Source organism: Dromiciops gliroides, chromosome 1 (assembly GCF_019393635.1).
Source record: "Dromiciops gliroides isolate mDroGli1 chromosome 1, mDroGli1.pri, whole genome shotgun sequence".
Classification (NCBI taxonomy): domain Eukaryota; kingdom Metazoa; phylum Chordata; class Mammalia; order Microbiotheria; family Microbiotheriidae; genus Dromiciops; species Dromiciops gliroides.
In genome coordinates this window covers 161876203-161901121 of record NC_057861.1, presented here as the reverse complement: position 1 = coordinate 161901121, position 24919 = coordinate 161876203, and the positions used below count along the sequence as shown (strand labels likewise).

The window sequence follows — 24919 nt, the reverse complement described above, 5'->3', positions numbered from 1 at the left end:
CTGGGCCTCTAGCTTCTCATCTCTGATTTCCTACTGCATAGAACTGTTGTGAGGATAAGGTGAGATAATATATGTAAAGGCACTATAAAATGTATTATATGTACTTTTTATTAGCAGTCACTGATTGATTTTTGTCACCTTTTTCGTGTAGGCCAGTTAGATAAGGCCCCTCACCCAAAGAATAAGGGGGAATATGCAAAAAGAGAGAGCTAGAGTAATTGCTGGATATTCACAAATGCATTTCTGTATTCTAAAGAATTTTATCAATACCTGATGACTGTTAAAATTATTATGTAGCTGGGGTGTGCTTGCCCTAATCTCTGTGCCCAGCACATAGTAAGCACTTAGTACATTCTCAATCTCTCCCCCTACTATCTCTCTCTCTCTGTTTCCCTTTCACTCTCACTCTCTCTCATTTCCTCTCTCCTTCCCCTACTCTAATATAAAACTGTCCAGTCTCTAACAGCTGTGGGCTATCTAGTGGTTGGGCTATTGATGGATGAGACTTCCTGGAAGCAGTTAAATGTGTGGCTTCATTTTCATTGGCCAGACAAATATGGAAATCTAAGTGGACCAGAATATGTCTTGTATCCTTGTTGTAGGATTAAGTTTATGTGTGTTGCTTATACATCTTTCAATAAACCCTAAAATTAGATGAACTGAATGATACTTTTTTCTTTGTTCTTTAAAACCCTGATTTGACTAACACACCTTCTCTCTTTCCACTGAATCTGATCATGCCAACTTACTCAGTGCGCTTGGGTCCAGTGTATACATTTTTCAGGATCACAAGTCCATGATTTCTATGAAAACACAAGGATACCATCCCAAAACCTCCACTGTCTATCTGCTCCTTTTCTAATAGGTCGTCAGTTTTCATCTCCATGTCATCCAAAGACATGTCTGCTTCTCTTCTAGATGTACAATCCTTGGGAAAATGCAGTTCTTTCTCTAACATAATTCCAACCTGAAAAGAAAGCAAAGAAAACCACTATGTTTACAAGGCATATTTAATAAGCATTTTCAAAACTGCATATTTTGTGCTCCATACTGCTCATACTGTCTTAAGCCATGGGAGACTAGTTTCATTCTTTTTTTAGAAATTAAATTAAATTTATTTTCTTTATGAGTAGGGTGGCCATTGGAAACTGTCCTTCAACTGCTTCAGGTTAAGGAAAGTCAACTCCTCCTAGATGAGGAACTCTAAAGAGAGCTCCAATAAGGTTCTGATTTGTTTGAGTCTCTTGAAAGGGAAGTTGATGGGAGGCTTCCCAGAATGATCATAAGCTGACAGGAAACTGGAGAGGTTATTTGGTCTACATTAAAAGTAGTTTACAAGTCTGCACCCAGAGTGATCAACTTTTATTCCCAGATCAAAGGATATTCATTGGACAGGCCCTACTTACTTAAAGAGCTCTATGAAGGCTGGCTATTCTTTCTCTTCCTTGCTCCTTATCAAACTAAGTTCAGGAAACATAAATATTTTCATGAATTTGTTCTTTGCAGAGAGATTTTTGCAAGAATAAAGAGGGAAGAAAAGATGACCAAGTGCTTTTAGGCCTATTGCCACATTTTTAGGTTACGCTCATATAAGTTTATCCTTATTTTCATTGTTGATGATATAAATAACAACAAAAACGGCTGACATCCCCCCCAAAATTTTAAAGTTTGTAAAAACCCTTTATGTATACTATCTCATTGTGAGGTGAATGGTATTATTATTCTCATTTTACAGATGAGAAAATTGGAGGTCAGAAATATTAAGGGGCTTACCCAGCATCACACACCAATTAACAAAGGATTTGAACAACCTGAGTCTGGCTGTCAACCTCGGTCTTTCTGACTCTAAGCATAGCCCTCTGGCTACTAGGATGAAACAATGAAAGGCACACTGGAAAAATAAGACTCTAAGAACATTTCCAAAGAGAAAGAAGTTCCCCAATTCTTGTGGTAAGAAAATTCTTTTTGATGTCCAACTTAAATGTTCCATTCTGTGGTTTGTGCCAATTTCCTCTTAGACAGTTCTCTTCTCAGTAACCATTCACATATTTAAGACCACTATCTAGTTCAAATGATCAGTTCTAACAACCTTCAGAGATCAAAAGTATGCTTATTTATTATTTAGATTTATACTCTGGATGCTTTCCATGTTCTCCGTATCTAAAAACAGATTGGGCTATTAAGTACTTTACAAATCTTGTCTCGTTAAGACATATTCCCTATGCCCACCTCAGAGGCCACTTTGTCTAACCCATGTTTTAATAAGAATCTCCTCTACCATGTAAGACCCCAAACAAGTGGCATCCAATTTTTGCCTACATTGAGGGGAAACTCACTGCTTCCCAAGGCAGCCCAATCTATTTGGGGATAGATTTAAGAGTTAGGAAGGTTTTTCTTAAATCACTCTGAAATCTTTCTCTCTGCGACCTCCATCCCTGGATCCTAGTTCTGCCTTCTGGAACCAAGAACAAGCCGTCTTTCACCTGTTAGCTCTTCTAGTTCCTAAGGACTGCTATTACAGTTCCCTTAAGTTTTTTCTTTTCCAGGTTAAACATTCCCATTTCCTTCAACAAATACTCAAGCCCATGATCTTGATGTCCTGTACTATGCTGGCTGCCATTCTCTGGAAACCTTCTAGTTTATTAATATTCTTCCTAAACGGGCAGCTAGGTGGCACAATGGATAAAGAATTAACCTTGGATTCAGGAGGACCTGAGTTCAAATCCAGCCTCACACACTTGACACTTACTAGCTGTGTGACCCTGGACAAGTCACTTAACCCTCGTTGCCCTGAAAAAAAATTCTTCCTAAAATGAGGTTCCACAGATCTGAACACAATACCCCAAATCTGTCCTAAACATAATGGCAGATTATCTGATGTTACTTACATTCCAAACTCTTAATCGTACAGAACAGCCGAGTCAAAGTTTTCTTTTTGTACTTCCAGACCTGTGTGAATGAAAATAACAACACAAATGGAATCTGTATCATTGTGCTTTTTTTAAAAAAAATTATTTTATTTTTAATTTATGAAATAAAACAAGCATTTCCATAACACAGTAGAATAAATAAACTGCACAAGAAACTGCAAATCTATTAAGTACAAATTGCTATTCCTTTTAAATATATAATAAAGTTATCAGGTAACTTTCTTTTTTTTCCCCTTTTTTTCTTCCCTCCCCCCCACCCATGGCTACCATTAGACACAAGTATGTGTATATCTATATATCTATATATATCTATATAATCATTCTATACACGCTTCTGTTTATCAGTTCTTTCTCTGGATGAAGTTAGCGTCTTCCTTCATATGTCATTTGTAGTTAATTTGGCTATTTATAATAGTCGAAATGACTTAGTCATTTAAAGTTGTTCTTAAAACAATATTGCTATTACTAGATACAACACTCTCTTGGTTCTGCTCATTTCTTTGAACTTTTGCTTAATTTACTCTGAAAGTCATAAAAATTCTTCAAAATCCAGATTCATGAAGGAATTGCCAGGGTCACTTGTGAATGTTCTTGCTTTGAGGGCAGGGACATTTTCTTGTATTGTTTTTTTTATTCCTAGCACTTGCTACAGTGCTCGGCAAATAGTAGGAGCTTAATAATTGCTTCTTGAATCAAACTGAATTAGACTTTAATAGATCACTTCTGCACAAGGATGTGGCTAAGTCACATCTTCACTGAGGTCCTTTCCCTCTTTCGAATAATATTTTTTTCTAGTGAAGACCAAACATAGCAGAAGATACAAGACGTAATCAGGAAAGAGAAACTTGCCAGAGAGCTGAGCAGTAAAAAGCAAGGGCTCCCTTCACAGATTTGGAAGTGCTGTCCACTTCTCCCTATCCACAAAAAGAGAGAGAGAGAGAGAGAGAGAGAGAGAGAGAGAGAGAGAGAGAGAGAGAGAGAGAGAGAGAGAGAGAGAAAGGGAAGGGAAAAAAATAGAGGAAGAAGTCAGAAACATGTTTTTAAAGATTATTTGGAGAAGGGGGAGAAATTGGTGCTTTATTGACTGAAAAGCCTACTAACCTTCCTCCTGCCCTGTTGCCCTAGAATCCTAGAGCCTACCCACACTTTGCTATCATTAGGTTAGAATTGTGACCACTCCTAGATGAGCACCACCTACCACCATTCCTGCGATATGAATGAGAGTGTCAGAGTTATTAAGGTCTTCTCTCACCAACTCTGGCCTAGGCCCACCTGCCTGGAGCCTTGCCCCTTAAAAGAGATCCAGTTGAGGGGCAGCTAGGTGGCACAGTGGATAAAGCACCGGCCCTGGATTCAGAAGGACCTGAGTTCAAATCTGGCCTCAGACCCTTGACACTTACTAGCTGTGTGACACTGGGCAAGTCACTTAACCCCCATTGCCCTGCAAACCCCCCCCCCCCAAACCCCAAACAACAACAACAAAAAGCAAACAAACAAAAAACAAAACAAAACAAAAGAGATGCAGTCAGGTTCTCTTTAAGCCCAGAATCTGATTCCTATTCCAGCAGCCTGAACCTAGGGAGGTCAGTTTACCTCAGGCCATCTGATTTCTCCAAAAGGCATCAGAGTTCCAGCTGTTCAGCTTTGTCCCAGTTCCTTCTCCTTTCCTCCCAGCTTGAATTAGGAGGACCTGGGGCAGAACAATTCAGAACAAAACCACAGCTCCACCCCCTTCCGGAATAGTACCCAGCAAAGATTTGAAGCCTCTTGACTTTCATAACTTCCAAATCCCCTCTGTACTCATCTAAGCCTGAAAGTTTCCCATCATTTTGCTCCCTTTTTGTTCCTCGTCTCTCCCCCTCCTCCACCTCAATCCTTGGGAAAGAAGATGTCTTTTTCATTCGGTTGTCTTCTGAGTGCTCGGCCAGGATCCAAAGGCTTCACTCTAACCTGATCAGTCCTCTCACCAGGTTAGGAACAGAAGGCTCCATCCCTAGGCCTGTCTCTGCCTCCCCTGCCTAACCAGTATCCTTCCAGGTGGCCATGTACAGTAGGCATCGTCACCCTTCATCCTCCCACCTCCATCTGTGGGGTCCAGGCACTAAAGGACTCTCTCCTACTTCAGCATATCGGAAGGGGAAGGTCCTTTCTTCTCTTGGGCCCCTGACCCACCTCGGTTCCAACTGTGCCGACTGAAGGCTAAAGAGCTTACCACCATCTTAGCCTATTAGAAGGGACCTTCATTCCTGGGCTTCCTCCAAGCTTGGTCAGAGGAAGAAGGGCCTTTCTCCCTTCATTCCTCCCCTGTCTCTTCACTTGGCCAGGGTCTGACAGAACTACTCCACTTCTGGACAGCATCATCCCTTCCTTCTTTCAGCTCTGCCCTGCCTCTTGTAGCAGCAGGAGGGCTCCTGGTTCCTTCAGTCCCACAAGTCCCTTGGGCCCTACCGGTACCTGCTCAGGGCTTGAAGACCTCTCTCTCCTTCCGCCTCTTCTATACCAGCCAGGGGCAGAAGCCTTCGTCCTTCTTTGACCCCATCCACACTGGCCAGCTAGTGCCAAGAGGCTTTTTTCTTATTTCAATCCCATCAACCTCAGCTCCATCCATAATGTCTATTATAGAAGGAAAAAAGAACCCCTTTAGCCTTTCAGCCTTCTCACTTTAACCCTATCACTGCTAAGTCAGGGGAGGGGCTCGCCCTCCTATCCAAACCCCTCCACCTAGTACACTATTCCTGTACTTGCAGCTTCAGCTTACAATGAGATTAGACTAGTCTGTTATCCCTGCACAAAACATACTGAGTAATAAGTTTTTAAAATAATTTTTTTTTAAGTGAAGCAATTGGGGTTAAGTGACTTGCCCAGGGTCACACAGCTAGTAAGTGTTAAGTGTCTGAGGTCGGATTTGAACTCAGGTCCTCCTGAATCCAAGGCCAGTGCTTTATCCACTGTGCCATCTAGCTGCCCTAAAATAATTTTAATACAGTAAAGAAATTCCCCAACATAAAAGGCCTAAGGGATCAAATTCTTCCAGAAATATAAGATGAAACATTTGTGGATGGGATGGGAAATTTCCATATGATAAATTAAATTAGATAATACTATACTGAATTAGAGGATTTTCAACTAATTAAAAAAAACACAAGAAAAAAAAAGAACAATTAGGAAAAATGTAAAAATTCCATCTAAGGAAAAACAACATCAATAGGATGGGGAGAGAGATCAGACCTTTGCTTTTGATTTCGTTGAGCAGGGAATTCCCAGATGAGGAAACTCCCTCTACCAAAAGAGGGTCTCCATAATTTGTAGTCCTAGGGTCACTAGAGCACTGAAATGTTAAGTGACTTGTCCTAGATCACAAAATAAAGGAGAACCTAAATGAGTGAAAGGACATTCAATGTTCTTAGATAAGTCAGGTTAGTATAGTAAAAATGACAACATATAAATTAATGTATGTTTAATTCAGTATTAAAATACAAACTGATTTCTTTATGGAACTAGACAAAATCACCAAATTTATAGAAAAAAAGACAGTTACACAAGAATATTATGGATTACACTGAAGAAAAAAGCTGATGAAGGAGGTCTGGGATTTACTTGCTAAATCATAAAGCATTTTTTTTTTTAATCCATCTACCATGTGTCAGGCTCTATGTTAACTGGCAGGGATACAAATAGAAAATATGTAACAATTCCTAGCCTCGTGGAGTTTACATTCTATTGAGGAAAATAATCAATACATGTATAAGTAAATATAAAATAGAGTAATTTCAAGGGTAGGAAAGGGAGACATGCAGCTGGGAGGGCAGTGACTAGGAAACACCTCATGGAGTTTGCCACTTGAGTTTTACAGGAAGCTAGGGAGTCTGAGAGGTTGAAGTAAGGAAGGAATATATTTTAGGTATGCTGAACAGCCTGTGAAAACTAAAAGACTAGAGATGGAATGTGATATTTAAAGAACAGCAAGTATAGGACAATTGGCTAGACTGTAGAGTGTAAGGGAGGAAGGAAGGAAGAAATGAAGTAAGTGGGAAAGAGGGAAGGAAGGAAGTAAAGATAGGAGGATGGAGAGGAGGGAAAAAAATAAAAGAAATGTGTTTATTTAGTGCCTACAATGTACCAGGCACTGTGCTAAGTGCTTTACAAATATCTCATTTGATCCTCAAAAGAACCCTGGGAGAAAGGTGTCATTATGATCCCCATTTTACAGTGGAGGAAACTGAGGCAGACACAGGTTAAGTGACTTGTTCAGGGTCACAGCAAGGTAAGTGTCTGAGGCTAGATTTGAACTCAGGTCTTCCTGACTCCAGGCCTATAGTTCTATGTACTGTGTCTCCTAGCTGAAAGAGATTAATTTGTAATAAGTCTGGAAAGGCAGGCTGGAGCCAGATTATGAAAGGCTTAAATGCCACACAGAGGAGTGTGTATTTATTCTAAAGGCAGTAAAGAATCACAAATTTTTGATCAAGGGTCAGGTCTTTCTTTAGGAATATCGTTTTGGCAACTATGTGCACATGGCTGGAGTGGGCAGAGTCTTGAGGCTTGCTGATTCAGTTAAGTGAAGCCCCCTGCCTCTGAGCTGCCCATCATGGTCTAACAGCCAAGTATCAGAGAACCTAGAGCTCCCAGGGCAACCAAGAAGTGATGTCAAAAGTCAGAGCCTTTATTTTCCTGGGCCAATCAAGTCTTAAGGATGGTTGTTCTCATTATAGCTGTCAAATATGCCAAGTATGCAGGGAAACAATTCCTTCAAGGAATGTATCAACTATCCCCACCAACTGCCACCCATAGAGCAGGTAAGCCAGCCTAGATGAAGTCATAAGGATCCCTGAGGGAAAGACAGGAAGCAGCATTCACCAGGCATGCCAGACCATCATCACTATGACTACTATCTTCCTAAGGACCCTGATATCATTCCAGGACCCTGAAACTAAGAGCCTTTGGAATAGAAATGCTTCCAGCCAAGTGCCCACAGCCATCATCCTGGAAAGTTATGTCTGTGTAGATGCAGCCTGGCCACTGATACTGCAGGTACTGTGGTCACAGTTACCTAAGATTCAGAAAAGAAAGTTTTTGCCACCAAAAGCCCTTGGCAAAATTACATCAGGAAATGAATGAATGAATGAATGAACCAATGAATGAATGAATACAGTATTTGTTAAATGCTTACTCCATGCAAAGCACTGGAAATACAATTAGAAAAGGAAGACAGTCCCAGCTCGCAAGGAGCTCACATTGTAATGGGGGAGAGAGATAATCTATATTGAACATTTCAGCTGTAAGTCAGAGGGAAAGATACCACAGTTCTTAAAGTTCAGGGGCAAAGCAGATGGTGATGCCTCTTCTTTAATATTATTTTCCCTGATAAAATTTTAATTTGCACTTCTCTAGTCAATAGTGATTTAGACAACTCTGAGTTAAAGTCATTCTCAGCAATATAATGATCCGAGATAATCCCAAAGAACTAATAATGAAACATACTATCCACAGCCAGAGAAAGAACTGATATTGATCATATACAGGCTGAAGTATACTATTTTATTATTAAAAATATAATGATTTAGAGCATTTTTTCATATCATTATAGATCAGCTTTTAGTTTTTTAAAGGAAAGACATATCATTAAAACTACTGTCAGGGGCAGCTAGGTGGTGCAGTGGATAGAGCACCGGCCCTAGAGTCAGGAGGACCTGAATTCAAATACGGCCTTAGACACTTAACACTTGCTAGCTGTGTGACCCTGGGAAAGTCACTTATCCCCAATTGCCTCACCAAAAAAAAAAAATACTGTCAATTAAGAATTAAAAATCAATAAGAATTTAGTAAGCATTTGCTTTCTCCAGCCCCCTGATCTCAACTTCTGTCTTTTTTTTTTTTGGTGAGGTAATTGGGGTTAAGTGACTTGCCTAGGGTCACACAGCTAGAAAGTCTTAAGTATCTGAGGCCGAATTTGAACTCAGGTCCTCCTGACTCCAGGGCCAGTGCTCTATCCACTGCACCACCTAGCTGCCCCAACTTATGTCTTTTAAGGACTTTGAAGAATTCCGCAGAATTCTGGGAAATGGTGAATTCTCAGATTACTAAAGAAGGATCTTCTGATATACTAACTTTATGATTTAAATTAATGAAGTAGCATGGTATAACAAAGAGCACAGGACATTACAGTGAAATGATCAGGGTTCTTCTGAATAATAAGTGCCTTCTGCCACTTATCAGCTAACTGACCTTGAGCCAGTCACCTAACCACTCTGAGTATTGTTTTCCTCATCATATAAAATGAGGCTAATAATATTTGTACTACCTGTTTCCCAGGGTTGTTGTAAGAATCAAATGAGATAAAGTAAATAAAATGTTACATATATGGATATGAGTCTTGGAATAATGGAAGGTTGAAAATGGAAAAAGTGCTCCCTTCCTCATGAATAGGAATAATTAAAGAAAGAATGGAAGGAGGGAAGAAAGAAGGAAAGGGATGGAAGAAAGGGAGAAGAAGAGGGAGGGAGGCAAGGAGGGAAGAAGGGGAAAAGGAAGTGAAGGAAGGAAAGAAGGAAGGAAGGAAGGAAGGAAGGAAGGAAGGAAGGAAGGAAGGAAGGGAGGGAGGGAGGGAGGGAGGGAGGGAGGGAGAGCATTTATAAGCATTTATTATATGCATGGCCTGTCCAAAATACAAACAAGGAAGGCCCTCTCTGTCTTTAATGAGTTTATGTTCTTTTTTTTTTTTTTTAGTGAGGCAATTGGGGTTAAGTGACTTGCCCAGGGTCACACAGCTAGTAAGTGTTAAGTGTCTGAGGCTGGATTTGAACTCAGGTACTCCTGACTCCAGGGCCGGTGCTCTATCCACTGTGCCATCTAGCTGCCCCTAATGAGCTTATGTTCTAATGGGAAAAGACAACAGATCTAGAAGAGTGGTGATTGGGAAAGGTGTTTCTGTGTGGGAAGTCACCGGAATGGTAAATGGAGTAGTAAATGAACATGCCTTTTCCAGTAATAATATTGTTGAATTGATTACTGTTCTCCGCCTTGTTATAAATTAGATTAGACTGCTCTTCTTTACATGATAACTTCAAACTCCAAAGTTCAGTAGCATATCTCTCTAGAAATAGCTGTTCTCTTGTTAGTACAATATGAGTTGCCAACTTCAGAGGGCTTAAGACCTACCGCTTTTCTTTTTCTTTTCTTTTCTTTTTTTCAGTGAGGCAATTGGGGTTAAGTGACTTGCCCAGGGTCACACAGCTAGTAAGTGTTAAGTGTCTGAGGCCGGATTTGAATTCAGGTACTCCTGACTCCGGGGCTGGTGCTCTATCCACTGTGCCACCTAGCTGCCCCAAGACCTACCACTTTTGCAAAGATGTCTGCCCCTATGAATATAATGCTCCACTGGGGTTTAGTAGCTACCACACCAAAAATAGAATAAACGTGCTCTGAGATTTCTAAGTCATATGACATATACAAATAGAGGCTTTTCTTCTATCCTTGAGAATCTAATGGGGAGAAACAGGAAGGCAGACTTTGATGTCATTACTATGAAGGAAACTTAAGATAGAGATTGCATCTGTGCTTTCACTGGTCTTAGGAACTGCAAGATGAGGGAATCTTCCTCTATCAGTACAAGTAAGTTTATAATCTCTGAGAATTGCCTGGAGCACTGAGAAGTTTGTGATGTGACCAGTCATACAGATAGTCTGTATATACACATCAGAGATAGGGCTTGAACTTGGGTTTCCCTGGCTCCAAGGCCATTTCTCTGCCCACTATTCCAAGGTGCCTCTCTTAGCAATGAAATAAGAATATAAATATCGATTGTTTTCTTAATTGCTGACAGAAAAAAAGAGATGGAGGTTCAAGAAGCACAACAGTTGAGAAGCACTTGTACCTGAAAACCACATGATCTTTTTTTTTTTTACAATGATAAATTTTTATTTTTCAGCCTTTAAAAGTTATTTTAGACAGATTCTTGAACTGGTGGTTCATAGCCATCAGCCCTTTCTACTTTTGTGCCTGTTTCATCTCCTGAAGGTTTTCCAGAGCTACCACCTTCACCATGCAGTTCCATTAGCTTTCCCAATTCAAATTTGGGCTTCTTGAGCATCTTGACTTTTCGAACAAATACATCACAGAGAGGGTAAATGGACTGGCAAGCCTTTTCTATGTCTTTTCAAATGATGTCTGGAATTAGTTTGTGGACAACTTCTTTCAAGTCATTTGTCTGCATCTCCTGGGTCATGATTTCCATCATTTTCTTACGAATTTGATGGACCTGTTGGTGCTGGGCATAAGAGGTCTTACAGATCTGGTTGTTGCATTTTTGGTAAAACCAACATAAAAGAGGTGGAGCAAGTAGCCATCAGTAGTTTTGACATCAACATGGGCTTCAATCATGGTCTGCCACTTTTTGACCATGGTACACATCTTGTACTGGGTTAGATCCATTCCGTGGAAAATAGTCAGATAATTTTTACCCTGAACATCTTCAGTAATTAACTTGAACTTACGAAAACCAGCTTCATCATTCTGCAGATCAGCAAGGCTCACTTCAAAAACTCGACCCTTGAGACCATCAGAGGCAATTTTTGTTCCTTGAGTCCTTGTAACCAGTGTCTTGCCAATATTGCTAACGTTGAACATAGCTGGTGCTTTTACATCATACCAATCCTTCTTTGAAAATGTATCAAAGGGGCAGCTAGATGGCACAGTGGATAGAGCACCAGCCCTGGATTCAGGAGTACCTGAGTTCAAATCCGGCCTCAGACACTTAACACTTACTAGCTGTGTGACCCTGGGCAAGTCACTTAACCCCAATTGCCTCACCAAAAAAAAAAAAAAAATGGATCAACCACTTTCTTTTTGGCTCCTTTTTTGCCGCCTTTGGTGAGTCACTTGTTCTTGCCCACCACCATGATCCCTCTCTGAAAGCCAAAAGCCCATATGATCTTTTTTTTTTTTTCCCATATGATCTTAAAACAGATTGGAAATGCTGGCCAAACTTCTGAATGCCAATGAAATTAATTCAAAGCCACTCCTTCAGGACTGCATGCCAACATGACATGACATGAATCCCATATATGTATGGCAGGAAATTGACAGTTGTATATGGCCCTGTAGAAAAGACTTAGGAAAACAGTGGTTCTACAGCTTAACATTTTAATTTGCCACTTGTCTAAACACATTATTCCACCAAAAAATACTTTATCTCATGTATAGCTGTGATCTTTAAAAAGGCCAACATGGGATACACAGTATTCACCTTCTGAAGGACCACACCAAACAGTCGTGCACCAGTTTGGAAGTGTTTCTCCTTGACAGCTAGCTCAGACAGTAGAAGATATGTTTATTGAGAGCAGGACTTTTTTTCTTTCAATTTTTGACCTTCCATAATTCTCAAGCATTATGAAGACACAATCATGAGTAAGATACAGTTTCTGCCCTCTAGTGGTATATTAGAATCGTACTATCTGGTAGCCAGAAACTACCCTAGCAAAGCATTTTTGTAATTGCTTGCCATTGGTCACAAAGGGAGACCGTCCACAGAAGTGTGTATCTATTTCTGTAAATGTCCACGTTTGCCTGAAAGGCAATTAAAACAAATGCTTTATAGAACTTAGGAAAATGGTATACACAGACTGCAAGGATGGAAATGGAAAAAAAAAAACAAAAACCACAAAACAACCAAAATGGAATGATGTGAAATTATAAAGACCAAGCTTGGCACCAGAGAGAAAATATATGAGAAAATATCCACTCCCTGCCCCACTTCTTTGAAGAGGTGGGGGTTCACAGTTGTGGAACATTATATATAATGCCAGATTTCTCTCCCCTCCCCAATGTATTGATTGATTTTGCTAATTTTTTTCCTCTTTCAAAAATTCTTTCTTTCTTTCTTTCTTTTTTTGCGGGGCAATGACAGTTAAGTGACTTGCCCAGGGTCACACAGCTAGTAAGTGTCAAGTGTCTGAGGCTGGATTTGAACTCAGATCCTCCTGAATCTAGGGCCAGTGCTCTATCCACTGCACCACCTAGCTGCCCCTCAAAAATTATTTCTTGTAAGGGAGCTTTCTAAGAAGGGGAAGGGAGATGCAGAAGGAAACAGGCAATATAAAAACACAAAAGAGAGCAATAAAACATTTAAGAACAAAAAGGAAAATAAAGAAAAGATGCATGCTTTACTCATGGGAGGTGAGTAATGTCATTTCTGCATACCAAAAATGCAACTGTTTGATTATGGAGAAAGGAAATCAAGAAAGAGGGGGAGACAGAGAGACAGAAAAGGGAAAAGATAAGGAAAGAAGAGAACAGGAAAAAAGAACCACAGACCACTTGGTATAGAAAAATAATTGAAAGACTTTGTATGTCCAATCTTTTAGAACTCCTCATTTCCTTACACTTTCAATTTCAATCTTATATTTGTATAACAGGCAACAGTCCCTTCTTAATACATCATGAAAAATATCTATAACCATAGCTGTTAATAAGCCCTTGCCCAGAATATCTAGTCAGTGTCAAGCTGGTATGAACTTGGAACAAAGTTTTTATTAGTATGTATCCAAGACACTTGTTTAAATTCTAAGACACAAAGAAAAACTTTGAAAACAAGTTTTTCTCCAGGCCACCATTCTAAGAAAAATTCTTCTCTTGTATTCTTCATGGACCTCTTTTTGTTCAGACCCCTAACTCTACAGAGACTGCTTGATCAGTACTTATACTTGACAAATAACTGCCTTCTGATAAGTTTTAAAAAACATTTTATTCGGGGCAGCTAGGTGGCACAGTGGATAGAGCACTGGCCCTGGAGTCAGGAGTACCTGAGTTCAAATCCGGCCTCAGACACTTAACACTTACTAGCTGTGTGACCCTGGGCAAGTCACTTAACCCCAATTGCCTCACTAAAAAAAACACACACACAACAACAACAAGCCATTTTATTCCCTTTGAGCACTTTAGCCAATACATTATTATTTTAGTGTTTAGAACCACATGGTAAAGTTGTTACTATGTGGTATTCAGAATTTTACCAACACGTTTAATTTTACCATCTCAGGTAATTTTACCACCCTGCTTCCATTTTTTTCCATCAACTGGGGAATAATAAACATGAACTACACATCTAAATTCAATTACATTTTGGTATTGGCTATGATCATCGTACGCAGGGCCATCTCTAGAAAAGATTTCAGAGATAAATCATATCCCTCCATACTTAGCATTTCCATACATGTAAAATTGGATTTAAATGATCACAGAAAGTTTTACAGGTTGATGAACCACCCTGGAAATACAAAGCTTTGATAGACAAAGGGAAGTCTATTATGTTTTATTTAGATCATATCTGAGTATTGAGTTGAATTGTAGATAACATTTTTTTTCCAGGGCGATGAGGGTGAAGTGACTTGCCCAGGGTCACACAGCTAGTAAGTGTCAAGTGTCTGAGGCTGGATTTGAACTCAGCTCCTCCTGACTCTAGGGCCTGTGATTTATCCACTTCGCCACCTAGCTGCCCCTTGTAGATAACATTTTAAAGAGACTGACAAGCTAGAAAAGGAGGCCAACTAGGATGGCTAAGGGGTGATAATGTTATATGAGTATTGATTAAAGAAGCTGTTGGAGAAGAGAAAATTTAGTGGGGGTGGGCATGATAGCTGTTATCAAATATTTGAAGGGCAGTGATGGAGAAGAGAAATTAAATTTGGTTTGTTGGGTGCCAGAAGGCAAAAGTAAGAGCAATGGATAAAAGTTCTAAAGAGAAAGAATGAAAAGAGACAAAGAGGAAGGAAGGAAGGAAAGAAAGAAAGAAAGAAAGAAAGAAAGAAAGAAAGAAAGAAAGAAAGAAAGAAAGAAAGAAAGAAAGAAAGAAAGAAAGAAAGAAAGAAAGAAAGAAAGAAAAAAAGAAAGAAAGAAAGAAAGAAAGAAAGAAAGAAAGAAAGAAAGAAAGAAAGAAAGAAAGAAAGAGAAAATATATTAGAGTTATTCCGAAGTAGCAGAGGCTGCCTTGGCAGCTGACAAAGTAAGCCCTCACTAGACATCTTCAAGTGACAACCTGTTAGGAATGTTATAAGAAAGGATTCTTATTTGTAGTATGGGGGCTATAATAGCATCAAGGACAATAATCTAGGACCCCAAATTTATACTCTGAAAGGACCTCAGAGGATATCTCATCTAATTTAAAAAATTTTACAGATGGAAACAATGAAGCCCAGGAGGGTTACGAGAAGGTACCACAGTTAGTGTCAGAAGACATGGGCTGGACTAGATGCCATCTGAGTTTTCTTCCAATCTGAATTCTGTGATTCTGCCAATTATTTAATTTGTTCTTGTTCAGTCCTTTTTCAGTTGTCTCTGACTCTGTGTCCCCATTTGGGGTTTTCTTGGCAAAGATACTGGAGTAGTTTGTCTTTTCCTTCTCCAGTTCGTTTTACAGATGAGGAAACTCAGGCAAATAGGGGTAAGTGACTTACCCAGGGTCACACAGCTAGGAAGTATCTGAGGCCAAAGTTGAATTCAGAAAGATGAGTCTTTCTGACTCCAGGCCTGACACTCTACCTATTGTGCCACCCAATTGTCCAAAATTATTTAATATAACATAATTAGATAGTTTATATTTAAAGGTGTTTTTACACACATTATCTCATTTGAGACTCCCATGGAGTAGTTATGATTTCCATTTTACAGACACCAAAATAAAGACCAGAAAAATTAAGCAAATTGCCCAGAGTCACATAGCCAGTAAGTGCTAAAGCCTGGATATAAGAGTTCAGGTGTTCTGACTTCCAAGTTCTTTGCTCTTTCCACTTGGTGGTCTAGTAAATAGAGTACTGAGTCTGGAGTCAGGAAGCCCTGAGTTCAAATCCAGCCTCAGACTCATACTAGTTTTATGACCCTACATAAATCACTTAATCTATATTTGTCTGTTTCCTCATCTGTTGAAATGGGGTCAATAATAATGCTCATCTCCCAGAGTTGTGAGGATCAAATAAGATCATAACTGTAAAGTACCTAGCATGGTGCCTGTCACATAATAGTGCTATATAATTGTCAGCTATCATCATCACCACCACCACCATTGCCATATCATTATTATTATAATGCCACACTGCCTGTCTCAATACTTTCCATTCGAGGAATACATCTTCAAGGACACTCTTTTTTATTTTAACATTTTTATTTAAAGTTTTGAGTTCCGAATTCTCTCTCTCCCTCTCCTCCCCCCTCTCTGAGACAGTAAGCAATCAGATATAGGTTATGTATGTGCAATTATGTAAAACATTTCCATAGTAGTCATTTTGTACAAGAAGACTCAAAAGAAAAAGAATGAAAGAGAGAAATAGCATGCTTCAGTCTGTGTTCAATCAATATTGGTTCTTTCTCTGGAGGGAGATAGCATGCTTCATCAATAATCCTTTGGGATTGTCTCGAATCATTGTATTGCTGAGAATAGTTAAGTAATTCACAGTTCTTCATCACCAAATGTTGCTGTTATTGTGTACAACATTCTCCTGGTTCTGCTTACTTCGTTATGCATCACTTCATGTAAGTCTTACCATGTAAGACATCCTGCTTCTCATTTCTTTTAGCACAATAATATTCCATCACCATCATCTACCACAGCTTGTTTAGCCATTCCCCAATTCATGGGCATCCCTTTGATTTCCAATTCATAGCCACCACAAAAAGAGCTGATATAAATATTTTTGCACAAATTGGTCCTTCCCCCCTCCCCCTTTTGTATCTTTGGGACATAAACCTAATAGCAGTATTGCTGGAGCAAAGGTTATATGCAGTTTTATAGCCCCTTGGGCATAAAGAATGCTCCTTTCTTAAAATCCTTCATTGATATTTTTTGTTTATAAATATTGTTACTTATATTTTTGAAAGTACAAGCTCCATGGGATTATTTCATTTATTGTATTTATATCCCCATTACCTGGCACATAGTAGGCACTTATTAAATGCTTGTTGACTGCATCTTAATGTGGACATAGGGATAGGGATAAGGATCAGACCTATTATTTCACTGGTATCCCATGAAACTTCAGGGTGAGAAAGCTGCATCTATCAATGCAGGTCAGCACCTTCTTTCCAACTTAGAATCTTGGAATGACTTGTACAGGGTCACACAGTCAGTATGTGTCAGAGGAGGAACCTGAACTCAGGGCTTTCTTTGGCTTCTTTTTGTTTGTGATTTTTTTTTTGGTGGGGCAATGAGGGTTAAGTGACTTGCCCAGGGTCACACAGCTAGTAAGTAGCAAGTGTCTGAGGCTGGATTTGAACTCAGGTCTTTCTGAATCCAGGGCAGGTGCTTTATCCATTGCACCACCTAGCTGCCCCCCTTTCTTTGACTTCAAAGACAAATATTTATCCACTCTGCCAGGGTGGGAAAAATACAAATAATAGTAGCTCACATTCATATGGCACTTAACAGTTTACCAAGCACTTTCCCTGACGCAATCCTATTTTCCTCAGCATCTCCATTTTGCAGATGAGAAAACTGAGGTGGAAAGGGGCTAAGTGACTTGCCCATGGTCACCCCAGGTATTCAGAAGTTCATTTGATAGATCTGTGTCCTAGTTTCTCCAACTGGCAAACAGAGAATAATAATAAATGGGAAAGAACAGTGCTCATGATCCTATGAGCCAAATAGGGCCAACGATTCTAATTTGACTCATAAAAACTTGCCATAACTTTGATTGTTGAGTAAAACACTAAGTGAAAACTGCGGTGGAAATTCTATTGCTAAGGCCACGATTTATTAAAATGGCCAATAGAACTTTAAACAATTATGCATCTCTCAAATGTAAACGGTGCAAAATAAGGCCAAGATAGTACACAAAGATAAAACAGCAATAGCTCACTTTCCAAAAGCAAAATGTAGTTATATGGAAAAGAAGAAAAGGTCGGTTATATCAGATCATCTATCTGATTTTTGCCTTAAAGCCTAGACAGACGCTAGCGGGATTGTGACCTAAAGCAAATAGGAACCAGTTTGGACCACGCCTCCTCTCCTTTCCCTCCCCACTCCACCCCAACCTTCCTCAGAAGATCTGTACTGTCAAAGAAACACGAATCCTCTACCCTTCCCGCCCCACACCCATCTCTACACCCACACATAGTTTCTCCTCTCTGCAGATTCCCCTAATCAACAGTAAATGTCTTGGGACAAGTGTGTCGCACAGTGGCATTCAGTTGTTTTCTTCCCAAAGTCAACTAGGATACCTCGCTCAGTCGACCCCGGGAGACATATATTCTCATATATGTCGAGGAAGAAACCGAAACAGGCGGACAGAATTGCAAGCCATTCCTGTATATAAGTATTGACTCTCGAAAGAGAGAATTTGGCATTCTCAGACCAAGTCCTTCAGGTAAGGTCAAGTCCACGGCCCGAACGCACAACCAAAGCCTTTCCACCCGGACCAGATCAGACCAGGGGCTGCCTCTCCTACCCACCCGACCCAGACACAGCCTGCCCCTTGAATCTTGTTTCACTCTGGCTTCTAGGAAAGAGGCAGGAAGCCTTCTAGGCAGAAGGACGGGGACGCACCTCGAGGGCCGTCGGGTTTTGTCCTTCTCTTTGCTGACAGCAGTCTCTGAAGAGTCCGGGTCCTGACCAAGAAGGCAACAACGCCTCGGGACTTTGCAGACAAATTCGCCATTAATGAATCAATCTGGCTGGATGACACCGCGCAGTCGCAACTTGGGGAAAAGTTAGTTTCTTTTTCGCGGAAGCCCAGAGCTAGAAGGAAGTGCTCGGGGGCGCCCCCCCCCCCCCGAGCCCCGCCCGTAATAAGATCAGGGGTTGCAAGGGTGGGAAAGGAGGGGGTCAAAAGAAAGAGGAAGGGTCCCCGTAAAGGCCGACTCTGGTACACTCTCGTACCCGGGGCTGCCGTCCTCCCGCCCCGCTCACCTGGTTCTTCCAAGGGTCCCCCGACTCGATAACAGCTGGGGGGCGCGTGGTGAGGGAAGACTGGCCGGCCGGCAGAGCCCTCTCCAAGTCCGGGAGCCACCGACTATCAGCAGGGGCAGCGATAGGCAACAGAATGGAGGAAAGGGAGCAGGGAAACCCGTGGGATGCAACGCTCTTCCGTGAGTCTGACCGACAATGTACAGAGCCCCGCTCCGGCCTTTATATTCCCTCCCTTCTGTTCTCTGCGCTAATAGCACCGTCATAGGGATCTCATTTACATATCGGAAACACTTTTTGCTAAAGCCGCGGCTGACACTACATTAATTTTGTTTGTAGTCCATGCCACTGAAAGCAACACTGTATCACCGCACGGATAAGCAGTATAAAATAAAGACCAAGAAGCTGGTAGTACACAGAAGTTTAAATAAATATTAAATAAAGGAGTAGGATTCTTTTACAAAAGTAAAATCCCCTTAACACGTAAAAGAAAAAGAATTTCTATCACAACATCCAGTTGATTTTTTGTCCAAATTAGATGTTCTAAATCTTTGTGTCATGTGCTCCTTGGACAGTTTAATGAAGAATATGCACCCCTTCTCAGAATACTGTTTTTAAATAATAGAAGGAAATGCTGTTTCCATTAGAAGTTAGTGAAAATCAAGATGCATTCTTCCCCTATCCATGTTTGTGGACCCTTTCAAAACTATTTGGTGGACCCCTTCAAGGTCCATGAAAAATCTCTGCTCTATATGCCACTGGTGATTTCTTTACAGACCTCACAAATGAAGTGAACAGAACCAGGAGAACATTGTGCGCAGTGTCAGCAACATTGTTCGATGAAAAACCATGAATGATTTAATAACTCTCAGCAATACAGTGATCCAACCAGAGAAAGAAATGATATTGAATGAAAACAGACTGAAGCATGCTATTTTTCACTTTTTCTTATTTTTTCTTTTCTTTTGGTTTTCTTATACAAAATGACCAATATGGTCATTTTTTACATAATTACACATGTATAACCTATCTCTGATTGCTTACCTCCTCAGGGAGTGGTGGAGAGGAGACAGTTAAAGAGGGATAGAATTTGGAACTCAAAACTTTAAATAAAAATGTTTATTATCCAAAAAAGAGGAGGAGGAAGAGAAGAAGGAGGCAGAGGCGGAGGAGGAGGCGGAGGAGGAGGAGGAGGAGGAGGAGGAGGAGGAGGAGGAGGAGGAGGAGGAGGAGGAGGAGGAGGAGGAGGAGAAGGAGGAGGAGGAGGAGAAGGAGGAGGAGAAGGAGAAGGAGAAGAAGAAGAAGAAGAAGAAGAAGAAGAAGAAGAAGAAGAAGAGAAGAAGAAGAAGAAGAAGAAGAAGAAGAAGAAATCTAGACCAGAGGTGTCAAACTCTGAGCCCACTGACCACAAGAATCAGAATTCCTGACTGTGGCCTAAGCAAGATTAAAATGTAATTGGGAAATGTTTAACAAAATAAAAATGCAATGCAAGATAGAGATATTAATTTGTGGTTTTCTTAGACAATATTCAGCTTGTGGGCAGCTAGGTGGCACAGTGGATAGTGCCAGACTTGGAGTCAGGAAGATTCATCTTCCTGAATTCAAATGTGACCTCAAACACTTACTGGCTGTGTGACCCTGGCCAAGTCACTTAACCCTGTTTGCCTCAGTTTCCTAATCTATATAATGAGCTGGAGAAGGATATGGCAAACCACTCCAATATCTTTGCCAAGAAAACCCCAGATGGAGTGACAAAGAATCAGACATGACTGGAAAAACTCAACCACAAAAATGCAGCCCTCAGCTTGATATCACTACAGGCAACTCTCTAAAGCTTTAAATTGCAAGAAGGTGGTGATCTGTTTTACTGGGAGGAATTTATCACCTAGGGTTTTCTAAACCCTAGCTTCTTAAACTGTGGGTCAGGACGCCATTTGGGGTCTTGTAACTGAATGTGGGGGTTGTGAAAAATTTGGCAACAGTAAATGGTTATGTGTACCTATTTTATATGCCTATATACCCAGGGGTATATTTTTCAGGTGAAAGGGGGTCTCGAGTGGAAAAAGTTTAAGAAGCCCTGTCCTAAAACAAAGAAGTCCAATCTCTATCCTTATCTCGGAAAAAAGTTACAGACCTCCAGATATACAGTTTACAAAACAAACAAAGAAACAAAAAACCCTCACAAATTCTGGCACAAACATTTAAACTAACTTTACTCATTGCTGCAACAATAACAACAACAACAAAGAAGGATTTGGGAACTATGTTGGACCATGTATGTCTTTTCCTCACTTGTTCCTGCTTTGGACTGTCAAAGCCCCACCCCACCCACCTCCCTACCCCAGTTTCTATTTTCCCCAAATGCCCCAGATCAATGGACTTTGGATCTGCTACTTAAATACAGTGGAACTCACTTGTTTTTTCCCCAAAATTGTCAGAAGCAGAAGGAAAATATTACAGAAATATTAATTTCTTAATACTGTAAGAATAATGTATGAGTCACAGCTATTTCACATAGTGGTGAGAATATTAGCATTATAGTTCAATCTCTGTTTCAAGGAGAAGTTTTCTGTCATTAAAATCACTGCAATTTGGGCGGCTAGGTGGTGCAGTGGATAAAGCACCAGCCCTGGACTCAGGAGTTCCTGAGTTCAAATGCAGCCTCAGACACTTGACACTTACTAGCTGTGTGACCTTGGGCAAGTCACTTAACCCCAATTGCCCTGCAAAAAACAAACAAAACCGGAAACAAACAAATAAAAAAAACTTAAAAAAAAATTACTGCAATTTCTCATTATCAATCTAGCCTACTCTCTTCTCTTGTTCAATCCTGGGCCTAGCTCAAGGTCCATTTGTAGTGTCTGTTCAAGATTTATGTCTATATATGTGTATGTATGTGTTCTCCACTGAGATTTATCTTTGCCTAATAATGGAATACAGTCGAACTCTAAATATCTGGTGTATACAATAAAAAGAGTGGTGTGAGAAAAAAATGCAAAGATTCTTTTTTGTTTTTATGGAAATTTAAACTTTTTTTTTTTACTCTATTATAGTATAGCTTCACTACCCTCTCAGGTAAAATTAAACCCATAATAAGGATTTAAAAACAAGCACTATGTGCTTTCCTTTCTTAAATATTACCCACTAAGCTGAAAACTTAGGACTTATTGTTCCCTTAAACTATTTTAAAAATAATCAAAACCCTATCCATTTGTCATAGATGCCCATATTGCTTGATTCGGCTCCTACTTCATAAATGAGTCATGTGATAATTCTTGTAGTTGAGAAAACCTACATCCTAAAGCTGAGCTGTCTATCCTTGACCCTGTGTAAAGTTCTTGAGGGTACACCTCTCTGCTTTCTGCAGACCAACAGTTCAGACTTTAGTGTTGCAGTATTTAAGAGCAATTCACAGCATATCACGTTATTTCATTCTTATTGGAGGTGGCCACACTGCTCTGTTATGGGATAATAATGTGGGCCCAATCCTGCCTTACTAGCACTTAGAATCAGTTTTGAATATGTGGACAGATTTGGGGACTATTACTAATTTGGGGATTCTATTACTACAGAGAATGAATGGAGGGTCTTTATATACCATCTTTCCAATTGGATAGTGTGCCAGCATGTGGTATAGATCAAATTGCTTTTAAATACCGCAAAACGAAACTGTCTATGTGCAGAAAGCAGAAGTAGGACCTTAAGAACTTTGCCCAGTGTGAGGCATAGACTGCTCAGCATTAGGGAAGTGACTTTTCTCAACTGTAAGAATCTCATGGCTCATTTGCCAAGTAGGTGCTCAGCCCACTGTTTTTATTGTATCTACTGGATATTTAGAGTTTAACTAGATTCCACTTCCAGATAAATGTTATCAATAGCACATAGAATAACAGCATATCTTGGTATATATTCTTTTCCAGTAATGTGTTTTTGTTATTTTGTTTGTTTTTTGTTTTTGTTTTTTTGTGGGGCAATAAGGATTCAGTGACTTGCCCAAGGTCACACAGCCAGTAAGGGTCAAGTGTCTGAAGCCAGATTCGACCTCAGGTCTTCCTGAATCCAGGTCCAGTGCTTTATCCACTGCTCCACCTAGCTGCCCCCCAGTAATGTTTTAAAAATCATCTTGCCTCTGTAAAAGCCTTAATGCATAGGATTTAAAATTACTCTGCAAATATAAATATTAATTTTTTTCCAAGGCTCTTTCAAAAGTGCCTCACTTAGTGATGACTATTAAGAACTTGAAAACTGGGGCAGCTAGGTGGCGCAGTGGAGAAAGCACTGGACCTGGATTCAGGAGAACCTGAGTTCAAATCTGGCCTCAGACACTTGACACTTGCTGTGTGACCCTGGGCAAGTCACTTAACCCTCATTGCCCTGCAAAGAAAGAAAGAAAACTGGTTTTATCTTAATGCTACTCAAGGACATGGAAAGTGTGCTGGATTTGGACTCAGAGGCCCTGGCTTCAAATCCTTGACCTGCTTCTCACTACTTTTGTGACCTTGGACACTTATCCTTTTTGGGTATCAGTTTCCTCAATAATAAAATGAGATGGCTGCAACGGTTGGCCTCTTATTGAGATCTCCCCCACCTCTAAATATGGAGTTTTTTTTTGTCTTTGTTTTGTTTTTGTGGGGCAATGAGGTAAGTGACTTGCCCAGGGTCACACAGCTAGTAAGTGTCTAAGGCTGGATTTGAACTCAGGCCCTCCTGAATCCAGGGCTGGGCACTCTATCTACTGAGCCACCTAGCCGCCTCAATAACAGTAGCTAGCTTTAATATTGTGTGCTAAGATTTTGCAAGACACTTTGCAAACATCTCATTTTATTCTCCTAACAACTCTGGGAGATCAGCATTATTATTATCCCCATTTGACAAATGGTGACACTGAGTCAGAGAGGGAGATTAAGTGATTTATTTGCTCAGGGTTTCACAGCTAATAAGTGTCTGAGGCTACAAATGAACTTAGGTCTTTCTGACTCCAGGTCTAATACTCTCTTGTTTCAGCACTGCTGAGAGAATGTCACTTCTCTGAGAAACAGACCATCATAGCGACCCTTAGCTTCATAAATCAGTGTCAGAGAGGACAAATGGTATGGATCATCATAGAGCAACAAACGTCTAGTCACTGGTCCTATGATTGTTCATAGGTTAAAATTAAATAAATCGGGGCAGCTAGGTGGTGCAGTGGATAGAGCACCATCCCTGGATTCACAAGGACCTGAGTTCAAAACCAGCCTGACACTTGACACTTACTAGCTGTGTGACCCTGGGCAAGTCACTTAACCATCATTGCCCCCCCCCCCAAAAGATAAATAAATCAGAGGCAAAGAGACATAAAACAACCTGACCAGGATCTCACAACCAATCAGTGTGATTCCTGAGAATACAACCAGATTATAGGTAGACCCCAGAAAAATGCTGGTTTGGTTCTAGACCATTGCAATACAGCCAATATTACAACAAAGCCAGTCACATGATATTTTGGTTTCCCAGTAAAGTTATATAAAAGTTATGTTGTAAGCTACTAAGTGTATAATAGTACAATGTCTAAAAATGTCTAAAAAACAATGTACATAGCTTAATTTAAAAACACTTTATTTCTAAAAAATGCTGACCATCATTTGAGCCTTCAACAAGTCACGTAATCATTTTGTTGGTGGAGGGTCTTGCTTAGATGTTGATGGCCACTGAATGATCAGGGAGGTGATTGATAAAGGTGGGGTGGCTGTGGCAACTTCTTAAAATGAGATAATGATATTTGCTGCATCGATTGACTCTTCTTTTCACGCAAGATTTCTCTGAGGCATGCAATACTGTTTGGTAGAATTTCACCCATAGAAGAACTTTTTTTTTTTATTTATTTAAATCAGGCACAATGGATAAAGCACTGGCTCTGAATTCAGGAGTACCTGAGTTCAAATGTGACCTCAGACACTTGACACTTACTAGCTGCGTGACCCTGGGCAAGTCACTTAACCCTCATTGCCCTGGAAAAAAAATTGAAGTCAGATCTTCTCAAACCCTGCCGCTGCTTTGTCAATGAAGTTCTTCTGTGGGCAAAATGTAAGAAGGAGAAGGGGGGCGGGGGATGGTAGGTAGG

The 24919-nt window shown here is 40.3% G+C and overlaps 1 protein-coding gene and 1 pseudogene across 1 annotated transcript in view; both read right to left on the bottom strand.

Annotated features, from left to right (window-relative positions):
• The window catches only part of RIPK1 (receptor interacting serine/threonine kinase 1), a 54274-nt gene extending 35344 nt beyond the window's left edge, over positions 1–18930 (bottom strand). The window contains exons 1-6 of the mRNA XM_043962573.1: positions 18823–18930; positions 18460–18611; positions 6159–6280; positions 5385–5543; positions 2889–2949; positions 750–967 (exon numbers count right to left, since the gene is read on the bottom strand). Of these exons, the coding sequence (XP_043818508.1) occupies positions 750–958 (209 nt within the window). The 5' untranslated portion in view covers positions 959–967; positions 2889–2949; positions 5385–5543; ... (1 more) ...; positions 18460–18611; positions 18823–18930. The remainder of the gene's footprint in view (positions 1–749; positions 968–2888; positions 2950–5384; positions 5544–6158; positions 6281–18459; positions 18612–18822) is intronic.
• On the bottom strand, positions 10821–11827 carry LOC122725484 (annotated as a pseudogene).
• Positions 18931–24919: the final 5989 nt, after the last annotated feature.